The 25,046-nt window shown below is 37.7% G+C and overlaps 1 protein-coding gene across 1 annotated transcript in view; it reads right to left on the reverse strand.

The window, feature by feature from the left end:
• Positions 1-21,889, reverse strand: part of TMX4 (thioredoxin related transmembrane protein 4) — a gene marked incomplete at both ends in the record, with an annotated part of 30,184 nt that extends 8,295 nt beyond the window's left edge. Inside the window, 5 exons of the mRNA XM_084247666.1 lie at positions 839-884; positions 3,914-4,042; positions 5,409-5,454; positions 13,994-14,109; positions 21,714-21,889. Of these exons, the coding sequence (XP_084103792.1) occupies positions 839-884; positions 3,914-4,042; positions 5,409-5,454; positions 13,994-14,109; positions 21,714-21,889 (513 nt within the window). The remainder of the gene's footprint in view (positions 1-838; positions 885-3,913; positions 4,043-5,408; positions 5,455-13,993; positions 14,110-21,713) is intronic.
• Positions 21,890-25,046: the final 3,157 nt, after the last annotated feature.

The following is a 25,046-nucleotide window of genomic DNA, read 5'->3' on the forward strand; positions in this document are numbered from 1 at the left end:
TAAGTTAAATGTGACAATCAAAGATTCTAATCTGCAATCAGATTAGAAAAGATAACATAGGGACTCACTTCTAAAGATTTTTTGAAATACCTCAAGGCTATATATTTAATTTCACAGTACTTTTGTTAAATCTGGCAGTTTAATCCACTCTACACATAAAGGGGAAGAAAAAGTTATGTGACATATTTAAGGTATAGCTTAAATATTTTAATCTAAATATAAACAGTTTTAATTCACTGAGATGAAATTATACAATTATATATAGCAGAGGTGTGCAAACTTTTTCTTAATGAACTATCCGATAAATATTTCATGCTGTTGGTCATATGATCTTTACCACAATTATTCAGCTCTACCACTGTAACCTAAAAACAGTCAAAGGTATTGGGTAATAAATGAATTATGACTATGTTCTAATAAATAAAACTTTATTTACAAAAATGGGAGACCTGACCACACTGCAGTTGTTGATTCCTGACATACAGAATCACTTTTAGGCTTAGATAATAGCTTTTACTCTATAGGGATTATGACAATGTGAAAATAAGATAAAGTAAAGCTATATAAAGCTTTTCAGCTGTGGTAGAGTTTTATCACTATTTTAACAAGTAAGACTTGACATCGCAGTTAATGTTCTTTATTCAATTTGTGCCCTTCTACACAAAGGCATATTTTCACTGGGGACCCCATATGACAGTAGTTGTATAGCTTAAGAAAAAAAAGTGAAAAAAAGGGATGTGTAAGTGTTTACTTTCCTATCATTTAGAATTTATATTTTTTATTTCATAAAAAATCCTCTGCAAAGATAATCACAAAGAACATATTTAAGATTACTCACCCATATTTTGCCAGAAATGCTAAAAAGACCAGCCATACCAGACATCCTAAAAAAAAATGAAGAGAAGGAGAACCATTAATGACATATACTAGGGAAAACAAACAAATCCCAAGTCACCAAAACTGCTCCTCCATTTCTGCAAAACATTGTCCTTTTTCCTGGATTCATTTCTGTTCTTAGCAAGCTTAATTCCTATAGCCACCATTTCAATTATGCTGCTGAAATACATTCAAATCACTTGATCCATTTTCCCTCCACTGTATATACTTGGCAAAAACCCAAAACCTGAGCATCTCGCAATCGGGGGGGGGGGGGGTGGGGGGGGGTTGGCAAATTACATGACGAGCTAACAGTTCTTCCTTCAAATATAAATCTCAGTGAGTACTTACAGTCTCCTGTCCCACTGCAACTTTTTAGAGTTTGAGAGGCTAGCTCAGATGCTTTTTCCCTTCTCTTCAAACTTGATACGCCCTACCCTATCCATGTGCTCTCAGCCAACAAACACTCCTTACCTGTCACTGTGAAATCAGAAGCTATTATGTGATCTCTCCTATCTTCCCACCACCAGATCTGAGCCTGGTGCACACCTGCATCCACCTTCTCCTATTACATCAGAAAACATCTCCCACATCACAGTTCAACTCCTCCATTTGAGTCTTGGATTCCATTCCTTTGGTTTGTTAATGTCTTGGTTCTTTTGTCATTCCCTGTTGCTTTATTAGCAATTTCTCCTTTCCCCTGGATCATTTTCATCAGCATGACCTGTTCTGCCTGCTCTCATTGGCCCTCAATGTCCCTCCAGCTTCAAAAACAAACTTCTCCTAAGAGTAATCTACCCTTACCCACTTCTTCACCATATCTTTAACCTATTTAAATCTGGAGTCTGTTTTCACTAAGCACTGTCCCTACTTACCGAGTCCACAATGAACTCACACTGCTTCACTCAAGTCCATGTCTCAGACTTGATATTCCTTCATCTCTTGATGTAATATGGGACACAAATGGCTACTCCTTCCATTTTGGAGCACTCTTGGTTTCCACAAAACCACACACCCTTGCTTGTCCTGTACTGATACTCATTTTCAGTTTCCTTTTGATGACTCCTCCACCAAACCTCTTAATTTTAGAGTGTGTTGGTGTAACTTTTCTCTTTTTTCTGTCTCTAGGTAACCCCTTCCTATCAATATGCTTTGTGTGTTTTTGATCATGGAGACCCATCTCCTTCCATTCAACCTGATAGCTCTACAATCAAATCTGCATCTCAAATTTAATAATATGAACCCTTGATTTTCTCTTGCCTATATCTGTAAGCGGTACCAGGATCCACCAAATACACAAATCAAAAGCCCTGGAATTGTTGTGTGTGAATCTTCCCTCTCCTTCACCTCAACCTATTCTACCTTCAAAACACACTGTAAATCCACCCGTTTACTCCATCTCCACTGCTGCCATGCTGACACACACTACCACCATCCCCACGCTAGACTTACAATAGGCTAATTGCCATACCGCATCCATCCTTGCCCTCTCCAGTCTCTTCTCCTAGGAGCCATTTCTCAGCGTCTGTACTGACAACATCCACATTGCTCAGTATGGCTACAGGCCTATAGGATGTGGTTCCAGATTGCCTTTCCTCCTCCTTAAATTACTCTCCTCCCTACACTATATTTGACTCTGGTCCCTGTTCTGCTGCTCAGCACTTCAAGTTCTTTCCAGTTTGGGTCCTAGGCACATTCTGTGTCCTTTCATAGGAATAGCCGTTTCCTGCCTTTCACTTGGGGTAGATTCTTCTATCCCTCGGATCTCATTTTTTGTCCTCCCTGCAGAGTAACTTCTCCTAACCCCTCCAGAAGTCTGTGATCACACAGTTATTCTCTAAGTAAAAGTATTTTTTAAAGCAATCGTTATCCAAGCTTTCTTTGTATCCACATCTATCTCATTTACTGTTGAAATATCTAGCACCTAAGAGAATACATGAAATAAAATCAGTGCTTAAATATTTGTAGAATGAGATGACAGAGGTGAGCTATTTTAAGAGTTAGTTATGTTTATCCTGGGTATTAAACACATGCCATTAGATGATTTATTCCTAAAATATTTTGTGATTTGCTCCTACTTCATTGGGGATATTGCTCTATCTTTATATATTAATTATAATAAATTTAAAATAAATATAAATTATATTTATAAAGTTAACTGCAGAATTAAAACCAACTCTGAAAAATGTTATTATGGTTTAACCTTATCTACTATACCAAGTATTACAGTTGCCACTGTGGCCAAAATTACCCCAGCAGAATTTTTCTAGGCAACCAAAGATACCATAGTTTTTATTTTACACACACATAGACACATGCGCACACATACACAAATAGCAATTTCTTTATGAACTAAAATTCAAGAAAGAGTGACATGTTTAGCTTATCAATAATTTAAAAGAAAGAATAGTAAATGGTATTCAACACCATGTTTTGTAAGGAGAAAACAGTTGGTATGGCTCATTGCAAAGGCTAGAGAACCGGCTTTCTGTACCCAGCAGAAACTGGATGTTTAATTTCCACTATACCGACAACTAGAAGAAACATATATGTGTCCTAAATCAGAAACACCACCTAAGTGAAGTACATTCATGTGTAGTCTGGGAAATAAGGAGTAACAATGAAGTCCATGGGCTAGTCCTGTTTTATTACTAACTCCTTGCCATTAAAATAATAATAATTAGGGCCTCCCCGGTGGCGCAGCGGTTGAGCGCTGGGTTGCGAAGCTGCCCGCGGCCTCGATGGCGCCAGTTCGATCCCCGGCTGCTCCCCGGCCACCAGAGGAGGGTCCCACATGGCGTGCAGACCTCTCCTGCCGCCCGCTGCTCCCCTCAGCAGTGTACTTCTGTCCTTCTGCCTGCTCTGCTCCCCGCTCTGGCTCTGGTGAATTCTCTCACCCTCCCGCGCTTCTGACTGTACCCAGTGCATGTATAAACAAAACAAACAAACAAACAAACAAATAAATAAATAAAAACATGCCTCTATAAAAAAATAAATAAATAAAATAAAATAAAATAAAATAATAATCATTAGTTACGTTAGAGAAGCCGGGGATTTCCAGCCAGTCAAAGGCTCAACTGATTGCCATTTCTTCTCTAAGATATAATTTTGAAGATCTTCATAGATTCCTGGCCCACGGTAACGGCGGAATATCCCATCTTTTGCACTATAAATTATTAAAACACATAGAAAAATATTACCTTATTGAAAATAAGAAATTCCAAAACAGAAAGCATTTAACATTCTATTTCATTACTGCACAACTTGTGACTATAAGCACAATTCCTGACAGTGTTTAATCTGTTAAATTATTCTCACATTCCCCTTTAGTCTTTCCTCTGTCTGCCCTTTTCCTCATAGTCAAGCTTCCTAAGGGAAAAGTCTACCACTTAGCATGATCTTTTTTTATATTACTCATTCACTACATGATGCAATTAGGGGTTCTGTTTCCATAAATCCATCCAAATTGCTCATATTGGGGGGTTTCCAATTACTTTTAAATGCCGTATCCATGTAGCATTTTTCTACCCTTTTTTTTCATGTCATGGGCACTGTCCACTATTGTACACCCCCTTCCTTCTTCCTTTCCCTTGGCTTTTATGACATGAGCTTTTGAGATTTCTTCCTACTATTCTCTGACTATCCATTCTCAGTTCCTCACTGTGTTCCTTTGCAGATGTCCTAATGTTGGTCAACCCTAGGTCCTATACTTGAAGTGTTTCTCTTCCCACTATATATGTTCTCTCTAGATATATTTCAGTTATTATTTACCACAATGCTGAGGAACTCTCAATATGTATCAAGAGGTTAGTCCTTCTTCTGAGTTACATGGATCCTAACATCAAACTAACTTTTCCTTTTGGAATTAACATTGGCATTTCACACTATCTTCTCCATTCTGGCCTTTATCTTTCAAACTCCATCTTATTCTATGGTTCGCAATAGCTTTTACTAGTTAGGCCTATCTGCTGGTGATCCACATAGAGTTTTTCTTCCCTATAGTTAATCAGTCGCCAAGTCCTAATGACTATTTTCTACAACTCTCCAGAATCCATCCTTTCCTTTCTCTTTCCCCTGTCGCGACCTCATTCTCTCTAGTCTCATCACTCAGAATGTTCCAAGTGACCCCTTATGGGCCAGTTATAGAGAATGAACTATAGCTCTTTCTTAGCAGGCTATCTCTTTTCTCCTATACTTTGCCATGAAATCTCCTGTCTGGAAAGGATTTCTCCAATTTGTCTGCTTAACCAATTCCTATTTATTTATTAAGAATCATCCTATCTTTTATATCAACAAAAAAATCTTCTTTGACACTTACTCCTCACCTATTCACCACCTGCAACTAGGTTCGTTTCTCTGCAGTGTGCTCAGGACATCCCTCTTTTCTAATAACTATCATTAAGGTCAGATCAATCTTTCTCTCTTCAAATGTTAAGCTGAATGAGTGACGATTATGTAAACCAACTTAGAATTACAGGTGCACATCTACTGATTTTTAATAATTGTAAGACCAGAAAATTACTAAAACTTACTGAAAAAATGCTGGGAGAGTGGTGACAAAGAAGCGGCCACTCAAACCTACAAGATAAATAAAAAGATTACAAGTCAAATTCTGATTAATCCAAGTATCTAATTTAATCCTAAAACAAGCATTTTTGAACTTGCCTTCATAACCATATTATCAAAATCATTGTAATTATTGAATCATATTTACTACTTACTTAAATTTCCTTTTTAACCATTTTTATTTACCTAACATTTTCTAGTCACTAATACAGAATTTGCTCAACTTCAATGCATTACATATGTATCACTTGGAATTGTATGAAAACAGTTTTTCAATTTGTCCTAGAAAACCTTTACAGAATCTTAACTACACACTAATGCTATATTAAGTATATGTGAAGACATATACTACATCAATGCTATACTAAATATATGTGAAGACAAAGATAAGTAAAATCCTTAGTCACTCAATAAATATTTGCTAAGCACCTATTTTGTTCCAGGGATTAAGATAACACAGATATATTAAATAAGCAAAAATATGTGTAATCTTTGTTTTCACAGAGTTTACTTACAGTCTAGTGGCACAGGGCAAGATATACTCAAATAATCACAGTCATGACTATAAACAGAGATAATGATATCAAGAAAAGGGGTAAGCAACAAAAACCAGAACAAAGCTAGTAGTAAAGAAAAGATCCCGGGCCTCCCTGGTGGCGCAGCGGTAGAGCGCTGGGTTGCAAAGCTGCCCGCGGCCTCTGCGGTGCCGGTTCGATCCCCGGCTGCTCCCCGGCCACCAGAGGAGGGTCCCACATGGCGCGCAGACCTCTCCTGCCACCCGCTGCTCCCCTCAGCAGTGTACTTTGGTCCTTTTGCCTGCTCTGCTCCCTGCTCTCGCTCTATTGAATTCTCTCACCCTCCTGCGCTTCTGACTGTACAAAGTGCATGTATAAACAAAACAAACAAATAAAAAAAATGCCTCTATTAAAAAAAAAAAGAAGAAAAGATCCCTGCTTTTTAGAAGTTTACAAATAAATATTTACATGGATACTGTGAGTGAGTAAGCCTGGGTCTGGGGGCGGGGAGGGGGAAAGTAAAGCTAAAAAATCTGGTCATAAGGGGAAAATGACATATTTTAAGATTTTTCATCACTTGCCCCTTTCTCGCCAAAGAACAATCTGTACAAAATGAAATGTCTCTTCAACGAAAATAGCTCAAATTTTACATTTCTGTGATCATTTGGAATTTGAAATGCTGAAACTTTACTTTTAAACACATAAATGATGTATTTATACTCATTTTATAAATCAATATTCAGCAAAATAATTTATTGATTAATAATGAGTGTGCCTCCCCAAGGATTGCCTATTTTTCCTCACATCAGAACAAGACTAAAATATCCCTATGCCACTTAAAAGAAAGCTCAGCAGTCTGAAGGTAGTAAAAGTCAATGTCACAAAAAGAAACATTTATTACTAACATTTCTATTAAAAAAAAGGGTATAGTGGCAATAACAAAAATACAAATAACCTGAGAAGTCAACTGAGGATCATAACAAGTATCTCTGTCTACAGTGTCTCTAACACTGTTTGAAATTTCACACTATCAGGGAATACGGGTATCTTTAAAATATTTCCAACTCCAATTTGCTAAAAAATCATTATGATTTTAGTTTAAGATAATTACCACAAACAACTTCATTATTTTACAGCTTTCCTAGTTATAGATCCTTGCAATCACCCAACATACTTATCTAGGGAGAGTTACAGTAGTAGCAATTACACTTTATGTAGCATTTTAAAATGGAATGAACAAATAGCATCTCATCACTTCAAGTTTCTAGTTAGATTTATTTCTATCAGAATGAATAGACAGGATTTCTAATAAATGTTAGGTTTTACTGGAGGCAGTATTTTTAACTTGTTCCTCAAAATCCTCTTTTGTCCTTGGTCATCATTGGCTATGGCAATAAATTAAAAAGTAAATGAGTAAATCTTAAAAATATTTCAAATGTCTGAACTAATTTTTCATCTAGAACAAGTAATTTAAATTCTCTAGGCTTCAGTTCTTTTGTAAATGGGGACCATAATTTCTATCTTGCATTATCTTAGTATTAGTTGATTTCACATTTACTAAGCACATACAAAAACACTGTCTTACATTTAATTAGTACTATATATACATAAATGCTATGACCTTCCATATTTAAATTCTAATTCAAAGGTAGAATATTATAGTAAGTTATAATAAAGAAATTTAGTCTTAAGCATTTTGGAAATTACACACTGTTTTGGATAACATTTTTATAAATAAATCCATAAAAGTCAATGAATACAGAGAAAATTTTTATTTTTTATTTTTTATTATTTATTTATTTATTTATTTATTTTTATTTATTTATTTATACAAGCACTGGGTACAGTCAGAAGCGCGGGAGGGTGAGAGAATTCACCAGAGACAGAGCAGGGAGCAGAACAGGCAGAAGGACCGAAGTACACTGCTGAGGGGAAACATCGGGCGCGGCAGGAGAGGTCTGTCGCGACATGTGGGACCCTCGCCGATGGCCGGGGATCGAACCGGCGCTGCAGAAGCTGCAGGCAACTTCGCAGCCCAGAGTTCAATCACTGTGCCACTGGGGAGACCCCAGAGAAAATTTTTAAAAAGCAATACAAAATTGGAAGATCTCTGAAAATTTTCTGCATCTTTCTAGTGCAGGCTTGCCAGTTTAACACAATTGTCCCAAAATTGTTAGTATAAGGGAGTAAGAATTTTATAATTCTTGATAAGAATTTCTGTGGTTTTCTGTAACTACTGTACCAATTTACCAGACCAACAATTAAAGTTTATTTAAAATAAAGATCACTGTCAATTAATTGTGGCACCTCAAGATTGCTTTTATGTTTGTTTCTTGTCAGTATTTCTTCAAATGACAATTCATGTAGAATATTAATAATGTTACAGCATTTAACTCAGAAATGAGTTCTGGTTTGTTATCTGGAATACTGTATATCACTGAGGATGTATTCAGTAAAATCAACAATAATAAAATTAAGAGCAACCAAAGCAATCTTTTGATCATTACACATTACTAAGCCCTTGAAGATTTGATACCATTGGAAATACATCTCAAATACATGTCACTTCTCAGAGAATGCAAGACATCAAAAAGCCCTGGGTCTCAAGTGAGCACTCCCAAAATATCTTCTTCCTTTAACACAGATGCTATGAGGTGTTAAGACTTTAATTACCTGAAAAGTTAAAACTTTACAACAGAGAAGCACTTGAGGTTGTGGCTAGAGGGTTTACAAACAGGTATGCATCTTAAAGAATTATTAACAGCACTGCAGCAGCTCATGTCAAGGTTTGTATAATGGTTCACTGCAACAAACTTCAGAATGTATGTTGTAAATGGGCAACATTTACAAGCACTCTTAAGTCTTCCAATAAAAGACATAAAGTTTGATCACAAGGTCTCCAAAATTTTTGGCTTGTCTTTAAGGGTTTCTACTTTAAAATAAAGATTGTATTGCATGCAACATAAAAGGGACATTAATCCATACTGCAGGGGGAAAAAAAAACTTTTAATTAGTAAACTTATCTTAAGCACATTTAAAAAAGAATTAAATGATTAGAAAAAAAATATAATAGAAAAGTAGATTGTGAAGTGGAAAACAGTAGAAATTATTTAAGATCAATATTAATAAAACGGGGATAGCAATCAGCTTTTGTTCTACCATGTATTATCTATATTACCTTGGTAAAGTTACTGAACCTCTCTGAACCCTAAGTTTTCTGAATAATATTTTATTCTTTCTAGAGATGTTAATAAAGTTAAAATATAGGTGTAAGTGCTTATCACAATTATAAGCAGAAGTGAAACAATGGGGGAAAAAATAGAACTAACCATGCCTTTGAGGTTGAAATAAAGTTGTCAATATAATATAATGCACAACAAACTAATTTTTCAATTATAAAATTATGATATTAATGCTAACTAAAATACAGCAAACTAAATACATTTCTGTAATAAGCTGGTGATTTTAAACATGACACATTTACAGACATGGTAGGGGGTGTCTGTTCTACCTCTAATCTCATGAAATTGCAGTCACCCATGATGGGTGCTCTATAAGCAGCTGTTATTTTTCTGTCCTTGACAGCTAATCTCATCTCATGAAACAGAAGGTTCAAGAACAAACTCATTAAATTTAATTTCCCAAATTCAACTCAACTGAAACATCACCCTGCCCATGCAGTATTAAACAGGTAATACAATGTAACCTAAGCTAAGACCTGTCCCTCCCTGTCTTCTACATCTCATCTGTAAAAAGGCAGTTTGATTACAATCCCCATAGTCTTTATATTTCTGAAATCCTATTTTGTTTAAAATCCTATTTTCTGTTTAAAATACTTTTAAAATCTATTAGATATGCCAAAGGAAAAGTTATAGGCCTAACCAAAGAGTATGCATGGACACAAAAAATTCTTGTTTTTCCTTCTTAAATTTTACTTGCAGGGAAGAGAAATAGAATTACCCTACTAGAACTCCTGTGGCAAGGCAGTCTTAATGAAAGAATGTACTAATGGTGGTTTGTAACCAAATATAAATAGGTATATGAAATAACCAGTAAAGTGCTTAACTGCAGAGAAAAATAATACATTTTATTGGTTTTCCACTGTTCATTCAGGATGTTAGGTTTCATAAAGATAAATACTCAAATAGCTTTCAATAAAAGGAACAAACTGCCTGAGGATTGCCAGGGTATTAGTACCACACAATACACTGTCAACACCCAGGGGAAAACTCCCCATCTTATCTGGGTTCTTCTAAAGCTGGGCAAGCAAATTAACATCAAACAGATCAGTAGGGAAAAAAGCCAAAATTAATAACATGTACGGAGAATTTCCACAGCTATAATTCTGAAGTAAATGAGGTGAACCAGCAATACATATCCTGTGTTAAGGAACCTAAAGAAACAAGGAGAGAGGAGGTTGAGACACCACATGAAAGGCTGAAAGATTCTCAGATAGGGAGAACATGTTCATTGATAAACTACACTTGAATGAGACCCCTCCTTCCACCCAAACACATTACGCTAGGTCATAAGATGGGGAGCAACAACTGCTTCTTCTAAAGGCCAAATGACTAAAACAAGCACAAGATATCTTTCAACAAAGATAATCTGCATTCTTTTAAGTAAATGTAATGGACTTCCTGAGCAACAGGGCCTCCACTGACCTTAGTTCCCTATACCAAGGTAACATTTATTCAAAGAGGCTGACTCTTCCATATTGTGAAAAGTCTATCTGACCCTTTTTGGGGGAAACCAACCCCACAATACCCTCTCTTTATTTGGCTTCTAGGACCCCCTATTTTCCCATCGCCCCTCTACTTTATCAGCCTCTCCTTTTACTCTGCAGAAATTTCTCTTCTAAATGTTAGAGTTCCCTAAAACTCAATCCTTAAAACACTTCTCCAACACATACTGTCTATGTAACCTCAATTCTTCCCCTTGTTTCAAATACCATCTACATGATGATCCTCAAATGTATATCTTTAGTTTATGTCTATTTGGATTTCTATCAAACAACGTAAACCCTGTCCCAATAGCGCTCATCCTTCAGTCTTTTCCACCTTCTGTTTTTCCACTAAATGCTATAACCACTGCATTAGGAAATTCTTTTGAAATGTTCAGCCAAATATTGTATCTCAAATTTAACCAGTTACTATTGTTGTTACTAGTCCAAGTCACCAACTTATCTAGTACAGACTATTGCATTAACCTCTTATATTCTTGCTTCCACTTCTGATCTCATACAGACCACTTTTCACACAGTAGCCAAACGCATTATTTCAAAGCATGAATCATTTCATAACATTTCCCTATCCAAAACTTTCCAGTAGCGGAGGCCTCCCTGGTGGTGCAAGGGATTAATTTTCAGCACCATGAAGCTGCCAGCAGCCACTGCAGCATGAGTTCGAACCCCAGCCAGTAAGCTAACATAGATGGCACAGCAGACCTCTCTTGTCTTGCCGCTGCTCCCCTCAGCAGTGTATTTCAGTACATCCACCTGTTCGGCTCCCCACTCTCTCTGGTGAATCCTCTCACCCCTCCACATTTCTGGCCTGTACCCCAGCTCTTGTATGCCTAAATAAATAAAATAAATCTTAAAAAAATAAAAAATTATAGAGCTCTACATTTAAAATTGTTATAATACATGTAACAATTTCTTTCCCTTTTTTGGACTCTGTTTCTTCATTATCCCTATAGAATACCTTTTCTTTGATAAATGTTTCAAATTATATATATATAGTTTTACTTTAAAAGTACTATGAGCCAATGATGAATTTGTTTTTAAAATATTTCATCATAATCACTTTGTCTATCACTTCATTATCAAAACAGCATATGATGCACGCACAGTGGAAAAAAATTGCTTTACAACTATAATTTAGATGGAAAAACTACATTCACTCAGACAGTAGATTTATCAATCTATTAAAAGCTGTATAACTCTCTTAATTCAAATCATATTGTGAATTCACGGCAGGTATACCAAATAGCTGACATGTGAACAGGCCAAGCTGCATCCAAGACACTCATAAAATGTGGTGCCCAGTAATTAACAAGGCTTACACCTGATTACACTGAATTCAAACTACTAAAAGACAAAAACAAATTTACTGTAAAAATGTAATTGCAACAACTTGACCTCCAAACAGAACAAGTGATTATAACAGACAAAAACCATGAGCTAATAACTGTAATTGTCTATTTCTAAATAGCAGATGACCAAAGTGGTTTTGATTCAAATGTTCATGGCTTTTAACAGAAATATCTCCCTATAGGTTTATCAACACATCGATCTTAACATACACCATCCATTTTGTTGTCCAAGTAATTGGCATTTAATTATTTAGTGTTGTTATTTAACTCAGTTATTATAGAAACACTTTCATACCTACCTTCCTTTTTTCCCCTTGTAAATGAATGAAGTAGGTAGAAATTGAATGTAGATAGGAAAAAATGACAAATTTTGAAAACAGTCAAATTTGAGGTTTATATTTAAAAAGTCCAATGTTTATTTTTCATTTATACATGTAACACACAAAACTATTTTTAAACTACAAATAAAAATGTATTGTGTTCAGAATTTACAAGTCTCCTGTATTTCCTTCTTTCTTTTGAAAAATAACATCATTAACAGCTATGACTATACACAGAATGACAGAATTACAAAATTACAGAATTACACTATTCTGGAGCCCACAATAAAATATACAATTCAGGAAAAATATCATGGGTCTTAAAACCTCAGAGTATCACACTACAGATTACTTGCTAATCACAAAGTAGGATCTTTTCTTTATGATTGAGAAATTTAGTATCATTGTAACAGGGTGGTGGCCAGGAAAAGGGGAATTTCCAGGTTCCCTGCCCCACCCAAAGGAAGGTGGAGCTAAAGAGAAGAGAAGAAGCTGGAGAAAAGACAGAGACCAGAAAGGAAGGAAGCAGGATGGAGAGCAAGAGGGAGACCTGGACGAGGCACATGGAGCAGAGAGACATGTGACCAAACGGCGCTTGCCTTTTGGTCGTGGACTGGTTGAAATAGATGTGGGTGAGAGACCCACGGGGAGGATAACAATGGCAGCTTTAACTTGATTTTGATTTTGTTCTTTTCCTCCCAGACTTGTCTGGTTGTTTCTGATGCTTTTCTGTGGGTCCCGGCAGGAAGGTGCTTTAGACTTTTGGGCCTTGCTCTGGGCCAATCCCATTTGGGTGGACTTTTACCCACGAGGGGATGTGTAACTGTGAGTGTTTGATTTGAAAACTATATTCTTTGTCTTTTCTGTATTGTTTACTAATTGTATTAAAGTTCCTTCCCATTAAAGTCTTACATGTTTTGTGTTGATGCGGTGGATGGCAGAACCTCTTAAAAGCAGGCAGGTTTGTGGGGTCTGGGGTGCCCCTCTCCCTGCCCTATAACATCATCACCTTAATCAAATGCTCAAACTCAACATAATAGTGACAGAATTTGTCTTTTGATGAAACGTAATATCAAATCTCAGCATCAACAATGAAATATTTTGCCATAAATGTTTATTATCAATCTTGTCTCTAGAATGAACTTCAAATTTACAGAAAATGCAGAATAAAAAGAAAAAACACCTAGGCAAATCCCTGCCCAATTATTTTATGAAGATCAGTGTCATGAAAAAAGTGGAAGACTGTTGTATATTGAATGAAACTAAAAACACATAGCAGTCAAATGTAAATGAACATTGATGATCTCCTGGTTCAAATAAACTGTGAAAGATGTTTGGGGAATAATTAAGGAGATATTCATATGCTTAAGTATTGAAGATTAAAGTGTCATAAAGTCTGAAATGTATTTTCAAATGACTCAGCAAAAAATACATAAATAAGTATACACATCTATGTAAGTACACATATACACATACAATCCGCATATGCTATAATGTTACCTACTGATTCTAAGTGGTCAGTACATACATCATAAATATCCTAGGAACCTTTTCTATATGCTTTAATAAAATTTAAATAAAAACTAACAAACTTTGGCAATTAATGTTCAACACTAACCGTACCTGGTTCTTGAATGACATCTACCTTTCCCACACTAATCTGAAGAAGTTCACCGTTCTTTGCAAATGTTTCCCATTCTGAATCAGTCTGCTGGCAGGATGGACACCACGGGGCATAGCTATAAAGGGAAAACAGATAATCAGCATAAAGATAGGAAAAAATATCCGCAATACAAAATGAAAAAGAGTATTTAAATAAAAAATTAACTCTTCACTAAATGAAAGCATAAAAGCAAGTTTTCCAATCACTTGACATAAAAAAACAAAAGTACAAATTCCCTCCAGAAATTAATGTATGAATTTCAATCCCCTGGGGAAAAAACAGCCAAAGTTCAAAAGATTTTCACAAGTTATTATAATACATTTTTAAATATCATATAAAAATACTGTATTATTATAATACAATGTAATTCATTTTATATGAATTTTATTCTTACTATTCACCCAAATTTTGTCACTTTCCAGATAGCTTTGGGTTTTCCAGTGCGAAAGGTTTTAATGTGTCACTGAAGGAAGACAACTTTCACAAGTTTCACTAAACTAGTCAGATCAGTTTCAATCATTCAAGGCTACATCTGATGAGCAGTACCCAGAAGATCTGTTGCTAGTGGGTCCAAGAGTGAGTTACTTCCAAAGATCAGTGACAGATCTAAACTGTCCCAAGAAAGTGAAACTATTGGCTAAAACTGCTCTGACACTTTCTCAAATAGGAGTTGAAACACCTGGGCATTTAACCGGACCTCTACTTTCTACCTTTATTTTTTTATTTAATAAACAAACTGGGTACTATGCTAGAAGCTTGACTACAACTGTGAGCAGGATAGAGGCGGTGATTCCTCTCTTCAAGGAGTGCACAATCCAGACATGAACAGAGGTAAGTAAGCACAGGAGTAACCACAATCCAGGCAACAAATGGCATGGCTGAGAGTGGAGAACAGATGCTATGGAGACACTCAGAAGCCTGGTGATCTCAGAAGGGCCCACAGAGAAACACATCTGTGCTAAGAGCTAAAGTAGAAACAACACCCTAAAAGGGGAGCAAAAAGTATGTTCTATTCACAAGTAAACAGTGTGTGAAGGCTCAAATTGTAAGGGGGAAAGGATGTCTTGAGCTAATTCCATGTAGGTTTTGTGGACGCCACCCCCACTCCAGATCAAAGCCATCAAAACATTGGGAAAGACAAATTCCGTCACCACCAAAGGGAAGGTGGCTGGGACCTGAGGGTGGAGTTAAGCAGCCAGGTTGGGTATAAAAAGCAAACTCGTGGGCCTTGGGGGTCTCGCTCTCTCGCTCGCCTCCTGGCTTCAGGGCTCCTGGCTCCCGGCCAGCTCTCAGAGTGCCATTTGGGATTCCAGATCGGTGGATCCCGTAAGACGCATTTAAAACTTTGTCTCCCACACTTCTCCCTGAGTTGTACATTTCCTCATATGCCCTTCCCTTGTAAATAAACCTTTTATTAACCTTTCGCGTGTGCCTGCAGTAGAGTATTGATTAAATCCTTTTAAGCGTGCGGGTGAGGACCCACAGTCAGGCACCCCGTTTTGTATCGGGGCTGCACTATAACAAGAGTACTGAGAGAGGAGGATGAAAACACCATGCACAGGCTCTTACGAAACTATATAAGGAATTAAGACTACAATTACAGCTTCATTGTAAACACCAAAGATGTAAGAGAACTATGATCAGATTTACATTTGGAGAAACTGCCCAGCAGTTCTATGGATAATAGATTAGGAAAGGATAAGAAAGAAACAAAGAAAATCTGAAGGTTCTGCTGTCATCTGGGCACTAAGCAGGAGGCCTCCTCCCGTTGCCCTCCCATGGTCCTGGAAAACATCAGAAATATTCACACCATAAAGTGCTAATGTGGTCCAGGATTTCATCTGCAGTTGTTAAAACAGAAAGCCAAAGAAGTCTGCTGTTTAGAAAGTATAAAGGATTGAATAGGATCTCCTAAAAAGGTATGCCCAAGTCCTAAGGTCCAATCCTGTGAATGTGACCTTATTTAGAATGAGTCTTTTAAGTACATAATTAAATTAAGGACCTGGAGATGAGACCATCCTGTATCTAGAATAGGCCCTAAAGGCAATGACTAGTGTTCTTAAGGTAAAGAAAAGGGAGCTTTAACACAGAGACTCAGGAGGAAGCCCACACAAAGATGGTTGCAGAGACTGCTGCTATGTGCCACAAAGCAAGAATACCAAGGGCTGCAACCAGAGCTAAGAAAGGCATAGAGCAGACACCCTGATAGAGCCTCCAGGGCAACTAACCCTATCAACATGTTAATTTTGGATTTTTGTCCCCAGAATAGTGAGCAAATACATTTCTGTTGTTTTAAGACACTAAATTTGTGATAATCTGCAATAGTGAAAGGAACTAACACAGAAAAGACAACATTAGAAGGAATTGGGGGCCTCCCTGGTGGCACAGGCGATTGAGCGCAGCGCTGTGAAGCTCTCCGCAGCCTCTGCAGTGCCAATTCAATCCCTGCCGCCAAGGAGATACCCACAGGGTGCAGCAGCCCTCTCCTGGCCAGGGAGATACCCACAGGGTGCAGCAGCCCTCTCCTGCCTCGTGTGCTCCCTCAGCAGTGTATTTCAGTCAGTCTGCCTGTTCTGTTCCCTACTCTGTCTCTGGTGAATCCTCTCACCCTCCCACACCTCTGGCCCTGGTTCTTGTATGCATAAATAACTAAATCTTTTTTTTAAAAAAAGAAGGAATTGGGATCAGATATGCCTTATGGAGACTTAAAGAGCTAACGGAGCTATAATTAATGTAAAATACTAGGAACAAACATTAACATATGCTGGCAATCAATTTCAAAATAACTAGTACATAACACAATTAAAAAGAAAATTAAAATTTAGAAAATTAAGAAAAATGCCTTAGTAAAACTGGAGAGACATTCTCTCTTGAATAATAATACACAGAAGAAAAAAACACAGTAAGTAGAATAATCAGTGCTCACAAAATAAGAGCAGATACTTCAGGAAAAAGAAATCTTTGGACACTTTGAATAATTTCAGGATGCCACTGATTGGACATATTATAAAAATCTACTTAAATTACTTAACTCCAGCCAACATATTAAGGGGATAAATGCAATACATGTCTTTAAAATACTTGCTAATTCAGTAATTTTTTTATGTTTTAACTACATCAAGTTAAAACTTTAAAGATCAAGTCTTTACATCAAATTTTGAAAAATGTGAAAAAATTCTTAATGACACAAGAGTTGAAAATCTGCTTATTTTTCAAAAGGTCATTTCTAGGACATGTTATCAAAAATGGAGATGAAAAATAAAAATTGATAATTCTACAAAACCATGACACCTGCAAATGAAAATGGAATTCATTACTTTCACTAGAATGAATATTCAATGATAACAATGACTAGTACATTGCTCATACTTAGAACATAACCTGAAAGGGCCCGGGCCACAGTAAATGTTTATTATATCAATGAACAAATAGGAGATGATAGTGATTAACCTTAATACCTAAGAAAATATACACAGATGTAAATATACACAGATGTTTCCTTCAGTAATATACTTGAAGAAGCTCTTGGTTAAAGGAACAATTAAAGTCTATTATTCATTTATTGATTTAGTCAAATAGTATTTATTGAACGCCTAGTACTTGATAGTTATTCACACTCTGGAGATAAGCAAAAAGACAAAAAATAACTTAATCCTCTATTTACATAAGTGGAAGAGTCAGACAAAAACAGTACCAAGCATATAAATAAATAAATTTATCATTATAAGTTCTGATAAGTTTGAAGCTAGATAAAAACAATGCACAAAGAGATATAATTTACTGGGGGAGGGGGGACTGGCATGTAGAGAAGACAGGGCTTCTATTTGAACAGTGAAGACTGTCAAGAATGGGCATATAGCAATAATGCTATTTACTGGCATAAACTAGAGATGGTATAATCACGGGTGGGCCTCTGAATCTTAAGAGTAAAGGCCTCTCATGTAGGTCAGGGTACTAGCCAGCTGAGAACACATAATCTCCAAGATTAAGTGCCTTCACCCAGCACCCCTTCATCCCTGCTGATTATACAGTTATAGCTCAGACTTGCATTTGTTCTAGTTCTGAACCCGCCTACCATTACTAAGGTTTTGACTTTGGCCAAAGCTTTAACCTTTTTCAAATTTCATCTCCTCTAGTTAATAAGAATGAGAATGATAATTCTACATCAAATTGCTAGAATGATCAATTAAGAAAGCATTCAGAAAATGTAATATAAAATTGTAATTGTTTACTGCCACAGAAATAGGAGGAGGAGGAGGTGGGCAAAGAAGACTCTGTAGAAACAATCTGAAATAAATACTCCTATGACAGTTTAGGTGCTTCTATTTTGCATGTCTTTAAATCCCCTTAACAGTACCTAGAGTTGAAAAAAATTGCTTATTGTGGTTTTTGCTACATTTCATTTGGAAATGTGCATGGGAATAGAGGTGGTGAAATTATTTATTTATTTTTTTTTTTTTGTGGGACCCTCGCCGGTGGCCAGGGAACGAACCGGCGCTGCAGAGGCTGTGGGCAGCTTCGCAACCCAGCACTCAAACACTGCGCCACCGGGGAGGCCCTCACTTCAATTTTTAAACATGATCATCCCAGGAAAAGTCAGGAAAAAGAGTGCTTTATAAAAGACCTACATGATTTTTGAAAAGGTAATTTAATTTAACCCAAAGACATATGTTCTGCTCCCTAGGTATCAGTTTAACAGTAGGCAGGACAAAAATTAAGCTACTTGAATATCCACTTACTTCCTTTGGGGGGAACAAGCTACAAGAACAGAATACAGAATGTATTATATTGCAAACTTTTGTGTTTCAAATAAACAAAAGAAGTATTTACAAGGACAGATAACCGAGTGTCAAACAAGTATTTAAAATAGTAAAAGGTTACAAAGAAACAGAATGAAGAATAGTATGAACCAAAGAAATAGAAGAACTCATTAGAAGGCATTTTAAAGATTAAATAATCTTCCTAATTTAGAGAAATGACAAACGTTTCTCCAGCGATTAAGAGGAAATAAGTAAGCCAATTTTAGAGTAATGGCAGAGAGGGCTAAAAATTATAAAACAATAGAGAAAAGGTAAGTATAAAATAAGTCCATAGCTTTAAATGAAAAGTAAATATTTGTGGGAGAATTTTCAGAATTTAAAAAAGGTTTTAGAATTCAAATGATGAATGACTGAAAATATATTTTAACTGGTATCTCTTTAAGAGGCAGGTGTTTTTTTAAAGCTAAATTCAAATCCAAGGATGCAAAATTCTGACAGAAAAACAAAGAAAATTTAACAAATTAAATTCTCTAATAGAAGGTTTCTCAGAGCAAACACTGCTAGGTCCTTAAATATGAATTAAATTTTGATACCAATATAACCAGGAATTGCATTCCACAAGATTCATATGAAAAGAAAAAAGTCCCCTAAAGATTGGTAGCATGTAAGCAAATGTACAAATAAAGACCTGCCATTCAAAGTAATGACAAATGTTTAGTACTATCAGGTCCCCCAGCTTGTTCTTTAGTGAAGACTGGAAACCCCTTATAATCTCCATTTATTATGACCAGTTCACCTAAACAAAATATGAACATGGGAAGTTGTATTAAGATATTTTGCTTTTCTGTTAAATATTCAGGAAAAAATGTGATAACTTATTGGTAAGTTGAAAGAGTTTTTAGAAAATTTTAGTAGGCCAGTATTTATTCTTTAGAAAGTGTTATATTTTGTCAAAGGGAGGAGAGAGTGTCACAAATAGACAAGAGCCACAATATATCTTCAGGACCAGTAAGCACAGGCTCTGGTATACAGGCCAAAGTTTTTATAATGGCTTAAATTCTCTTTCCTTTCCAGTCTTGCTTCATATTGACTTCCTCCGAAGTGTACTCAATGAAGAGAGAATTACTAAATGATCAAGTGTCTTCACAGCTTACTTGCATGTTACAAATGTCATCTTGCATCACAGCCCAAACAAATTCTGTACAATGAACACATGGCAGGTTTAAAGCAATTGATTATTATGGCTAGAGATATACATTTATTAAAGAAGTAAAATTTGAATCATCAACATGACCAAACATGGGAGTGTTGATAGTTGCTCACTTATAAATTTAATATGGCTTACACCTGGCTGAGCTTTAATGTTCTTAGTTCTTTAACTTAAAAAGTCATAGCTATTCTAAAAGGAACTACAAAGGAGTTGAGGTCATTAAATATGAGCCTTTTCTGCTTGACTTTCACTCTGTACATACAAACTTAGTTTTAATCAGAAATCTTATTTTAAAAACTTCATTATGTAAGCACCTACTGAAAAAAAACTTTCTGGAGTAGCTGACAAAATGACAATCCTGAGTAAAGCTTCACTTACTTTAAAAGTTTCTGTCTTAAAAGGAAAATGGCTTCCTCACCTTCATCCAAGGTAGTGAAGTGCTTTAATAAGTATTTCATGTCTACAGATCTCTTTAATAAGTCCATTGATTTATTATGATACCAAAGGCATTTTACTTTGAAGTCTAAATTATCCACTTCTTTGTGGCCAAAAGGTAAGTGCACGTTTGAAGGGATAATGTGCATCATGTTCTTTGAACACTATAACCTGCTAAGTGGCATAACTTTTGGTCCTAATCTCTAAGGCTTACAGTCCATGGGCATCAGTTTGCAACTAAAATTCAAAGAATCAAAATTTAGTCTTGGCCAAACAAAGGAAAGAGTCAATCCTTTGTGTGTCCTCAGTTAAAATTAATTATCATTTAGCAGTGTACAAGTATGTATATTGCCTGAAACCACAGGCTAAGGAGATGTTGTTCAGAAATTTCATTTTCCATGCAGACCCACCATGATAGTATCTCCAATCTGTATCTCAGAGATTTAAATGTCCACTATCTAGTCAACACAGCTTTTCAAATGCTCTCTTCCTCCCTAGAAGTTAATTTCCAGGCACAATGAACAAATTCCTTGTCAGTTCCTAATTCAAAACTACATTTTCCCATCTTCTTTTGGCAAAGACCCTAATAACCATCTATCTTCCATTGTTCAAAAGGGGCATTTATTAATGCCTTTCCTTTAGTATACCAGCACAATTCAGTTATGATATCTACCCAGAAAGTCCTACCTCTAAAAATTATAACCACTACCAGCATTTATTTGAAATCTTTTAACATCTCAAAGACAACCATCTTTCCGCTGTATTCATGACATCTCGGGGTCTTCAAAATGAAGACTCAGGATATTTTTCATAAACTGCTATGCCCTGCATGGCGCTGCACGTATTCATTCACAAATACCTAGCATACCCGTGCAAGTATTTGTGCTGTATATACATGTCACTGAGCGCTGCTCCTCCTTTTCTAGGCACACACTTTTTAGAAAAACACGCGATTTTCTTGCACATATTCTCGGCTTCCCCTCCTTCCCTAGGTAAGCGGCCTTCACCATCCCCGAAACACCGCCCACTCTAGCAGGGGCCGGGGAGGCTGGGGCGAGGGGGTAAGCGCTGGCACCGCAGTTACGATCCCGGCGGGCTGGGCGCGCATGCGCCGTGCGGGCTGCCTGAGCCCGCGCGGCAGGTTGTCAGCAGGGCGGGTCCCCGGCCCCAGGTCGAGCCGAAAGGCACCCTGGGGTCCCGCGCCGCCCGCGCGGCTCGAAGAGGGCGGCTCCCGCCAGGACAGTGTGGCGAGGCGGGGCGGGCGGGCACACTCACAATTTCAGCATCCACTCGCCCTCCATCACCAGCGTCCAGTTAGAGGCGGTCATGGGGCGCACCCGGCTCCCCTCCTCCGGCACCGCGGCCTGCTCGGGGCCGGCCTCTGCCGCCGTCGCCGCGACCCAGGCGGCCAGAAGCGCCGTCAGCAGCGGGCGACGGCACCCGCCCGCCATGTTGGGGCGCGGAGCGGGGCTTCTCCGCCAGGGGCCTGAGGGGAAGGAGGCCGCGGGGCCGCGGTCTCGCTCGCCCGCGGGGAGAGGACTTTCCTGGCCGACTCGGAGATGCCGAGCCGCCCCGCCCCCGCCAGGCCGCGAGAAAGCCTGCCGGTCCAGCGGGCGGCCTCCGCCGCCTCTTATCTGTGCGGGCCCGACAAGGCCACGCCTCCTCCCGCCTCGTCTTGCCGTTGCCCGGGGAGTCGGTTGCCTTGGCAACGGCCGCCCCGTCTTCCGGACCGCCCAGCTGAAAATAAACAGATGACCCAATGTTGCTTAAGTTAGAACATGCGCTGCGTGTGCCCAGGCTCCCCAGAAGCCCGGGTTTTTGGCACGTGTGGGTTTTTCTAAAGAGAAACATGGCCAATGATTTAAAAATTCATCCTTTATTTAATGGTAGCAAAAAATAATACAACAATGTAAACTAGATCTGTTTAATGAAAAGTGAAAGGAGGTGGGAGAGGAAAATGTTAAATGTTCTCTGTGCGTATCTGCTGAAGTATCATTACCTACCTGGAGACAACAGTGAAACTAGACTTGGCAACTGTATTTTTTTTTTTAATGATTTTAATTTCATAAAAGTTTGTCAGTCGTTTACAAATCTGTGTAACTTTGATTGGACATTTTTTTTTTACAACTCCACGTGTGCACATGCTTCACTTACTCTTCATCAAAACTCCTGTGGGTGCTAGCAGATATAATGAGTCATTAATAAGGATAGTGTCAGTTGCAATAAAATGAAGCACACACTTCTCTTTTGTCAGATGTGAAATAAGAGCAGCCTTGAATGATTTCTAAATCTCTTTACAGATACACTTTAGACGCATCTGTATCTTGAGAGCACCCACCCTTAGTATGTTTCACTGAATTAGAACTGAAGGATAAGTGAGTCCTTTCAGAGTTTGAGTTATAAGGAATTACAAGGTCAAGAAAGCATAAAACCAAATATGTGCTCAATGTATCATTAATAACGCGTCATGTCTGTTCTCAGACATGAGAACAAAAGTAAAACAAAACTACCTACTATACAACTCTGAGTACTCTAGGGTATTTGAGATCAATTACCAATCAGTAGTTATAGGAGAGAAAAATTTTGCCTGCAGAGAAAATCTTACCTGAATTAAGTTTTAATTAGTGGTATCTAAGAGCTATATAGACCAAGCCCTTATTGACAAAGTATAGACTCCTGTCTATAAACTATTGTAAATTTGGACAATGTCCCTGCAATAAACGCTACTAAGAGTCACTATTATTGTACACAGATCGATCTTATACACTCAAAGCAAAAAAATCTTACTGTGCTTATATAAAGAAATGACTCATACGTGGAAATTTTATCATTTTCAGTAAAGCTTTTGTATAACATATATATATATTTGGTTAAAATTGGATCTGATATTAAGGATTACTATTAATTTTGTTAGCTGTCATAATGGTGTTATGATTATATTTTTAAATCTTTATTGGTTACAAAATATTCCAATATCTAGAATTTTACAAACTTCAGAAATAAATTTGGGAAGTGGAGGGAATGGAGAAAACAAAAGTGGCACAATTTCAATCAATGTTGACCTAAATTCACTTTTGCTGACTTAACTGTTTTTTGTGTATGTTGGAAAAACTGCAAAATGATAAATCAGAGAGAGCACATCTGAGGCATAAAAGAAAATCATTGCTGAAACCTTTCCTATGTCTAACACAAAATGTGTATTCAAGGGTTACATTTCTTGACCTTCAGACAAAGGCCAGAAGAAGGGATATAGCAAGAATATGTGGGAGCAAGAGTAGGGCCTCCCTGGTGGTGCAGCGGGTTGGGCGCAGTGCTGTGAAGCTGTCTGCAGCCTCTGCAGCGTGGGTTCAATTCCCAGCCAGCCAGGGAGATACCCACAGGGCACGGCAGACCTCTCCTGTCTTGCCTGCTGCTCCACTCAGCAGTGCTTTCGTCCATCTGCCTGTTCTGCTCCATCTCTGGTGAATTCTCTCACCCTTCCTCACCTCTGGCCTGTACCCCAGTTCTTGTATAAATAAATAAATCTTTAAAAAAAAAAAAAAAAGAAAGAGTATAAGGGACCAGAAAAAGAATAACTATAAGAAAGAAAATATCAAAATCAACAAACAACTATGAACCAGAGACACTCTATGGGGGGGTGGGGGGCGGGGAAAGGAGGGATTGGGGTCAAAATAAGGGGGTTGTAATTGTATAGGGAATATAAAAATAAAATTTAAATTAAAAAAAAAAGAAAGAGTAAGTGTGAGGTGGAGTGGTAAAGGCAGGGTAAGTGAGCACTTGCTGGAAGGCCATGAATGATACATTTGCCTGCACTTTCTACCTACGTTACTTAGCCTGCATCCCAGCTCTTGTATGCATCAATAAATAAATGTTTAAAAAAAAAAAAAAAAAACTAGCCCTGGGCCTCCCCTGGTGGTGCAGCAGTTGAGCGCTGGGCTGCGAAGCTGCCTGCAGCCTCTGAAGCGGTTTGATCCCCAGCCCGCGAGGGTCCCACATGGCACGCTGACCTCTCCTGCCGTGCCCGCTGCTCTCCTCAGCAGTGTACTTCGTCAGTCTGCCTGTTCTGCTCCCCGCTCTGGCTCTGGTGAATTCTCTCGCCCTCCCACGCTTCTGACTGTACCCAGTGCTTGTATAAATAAATAAATAAATCTTAAAAAAAAAAAAAAACCAAGCCCCAAAATAATTAACACCAAAGTTTTGTTTAAAGGCAGGTAACAAGGCTTCCCTGGTGACCTAGGGGTTAAGTCTCAGCACTATCACCAATACGGCCCACGGCTGTGGCCTGAGTTCGATCCCCAGCCAGGAACATAGCCCAATTAGGGTGCAAAAGACCTCTCCTGTTTCACCTGCAGCTCCCCCCTTAGCAGTGCATTTCAGTAAATCTCCCTGCTCTCCTCCCTACGCTAGCCCACATCCCAGCTTTTCTATACAAAAATAAGTAAAAAAAATCTTTAAAAAAGTAAAATAAATGCAGGTAACAATTGAACCTACTACATACATAAATGAAATATATAATGCTTATCTCATGGATATAAAATGTGTCATAGGATGAATAAAAGTCATTTATTAATTTTTGGAGGTAACAGCGTATTATAATGGTTCTAAGGT

Source organism: Talpa europaea (assembly GCF_964194135.1).
Source record: "Talpa europaea genome assembly, chromosome: 11".
NCBI lineage: Eukaryota > Metazoa > Chordata > Mammalia > Eulipotyphla > Talpidae > Talpa > Talpa europaea.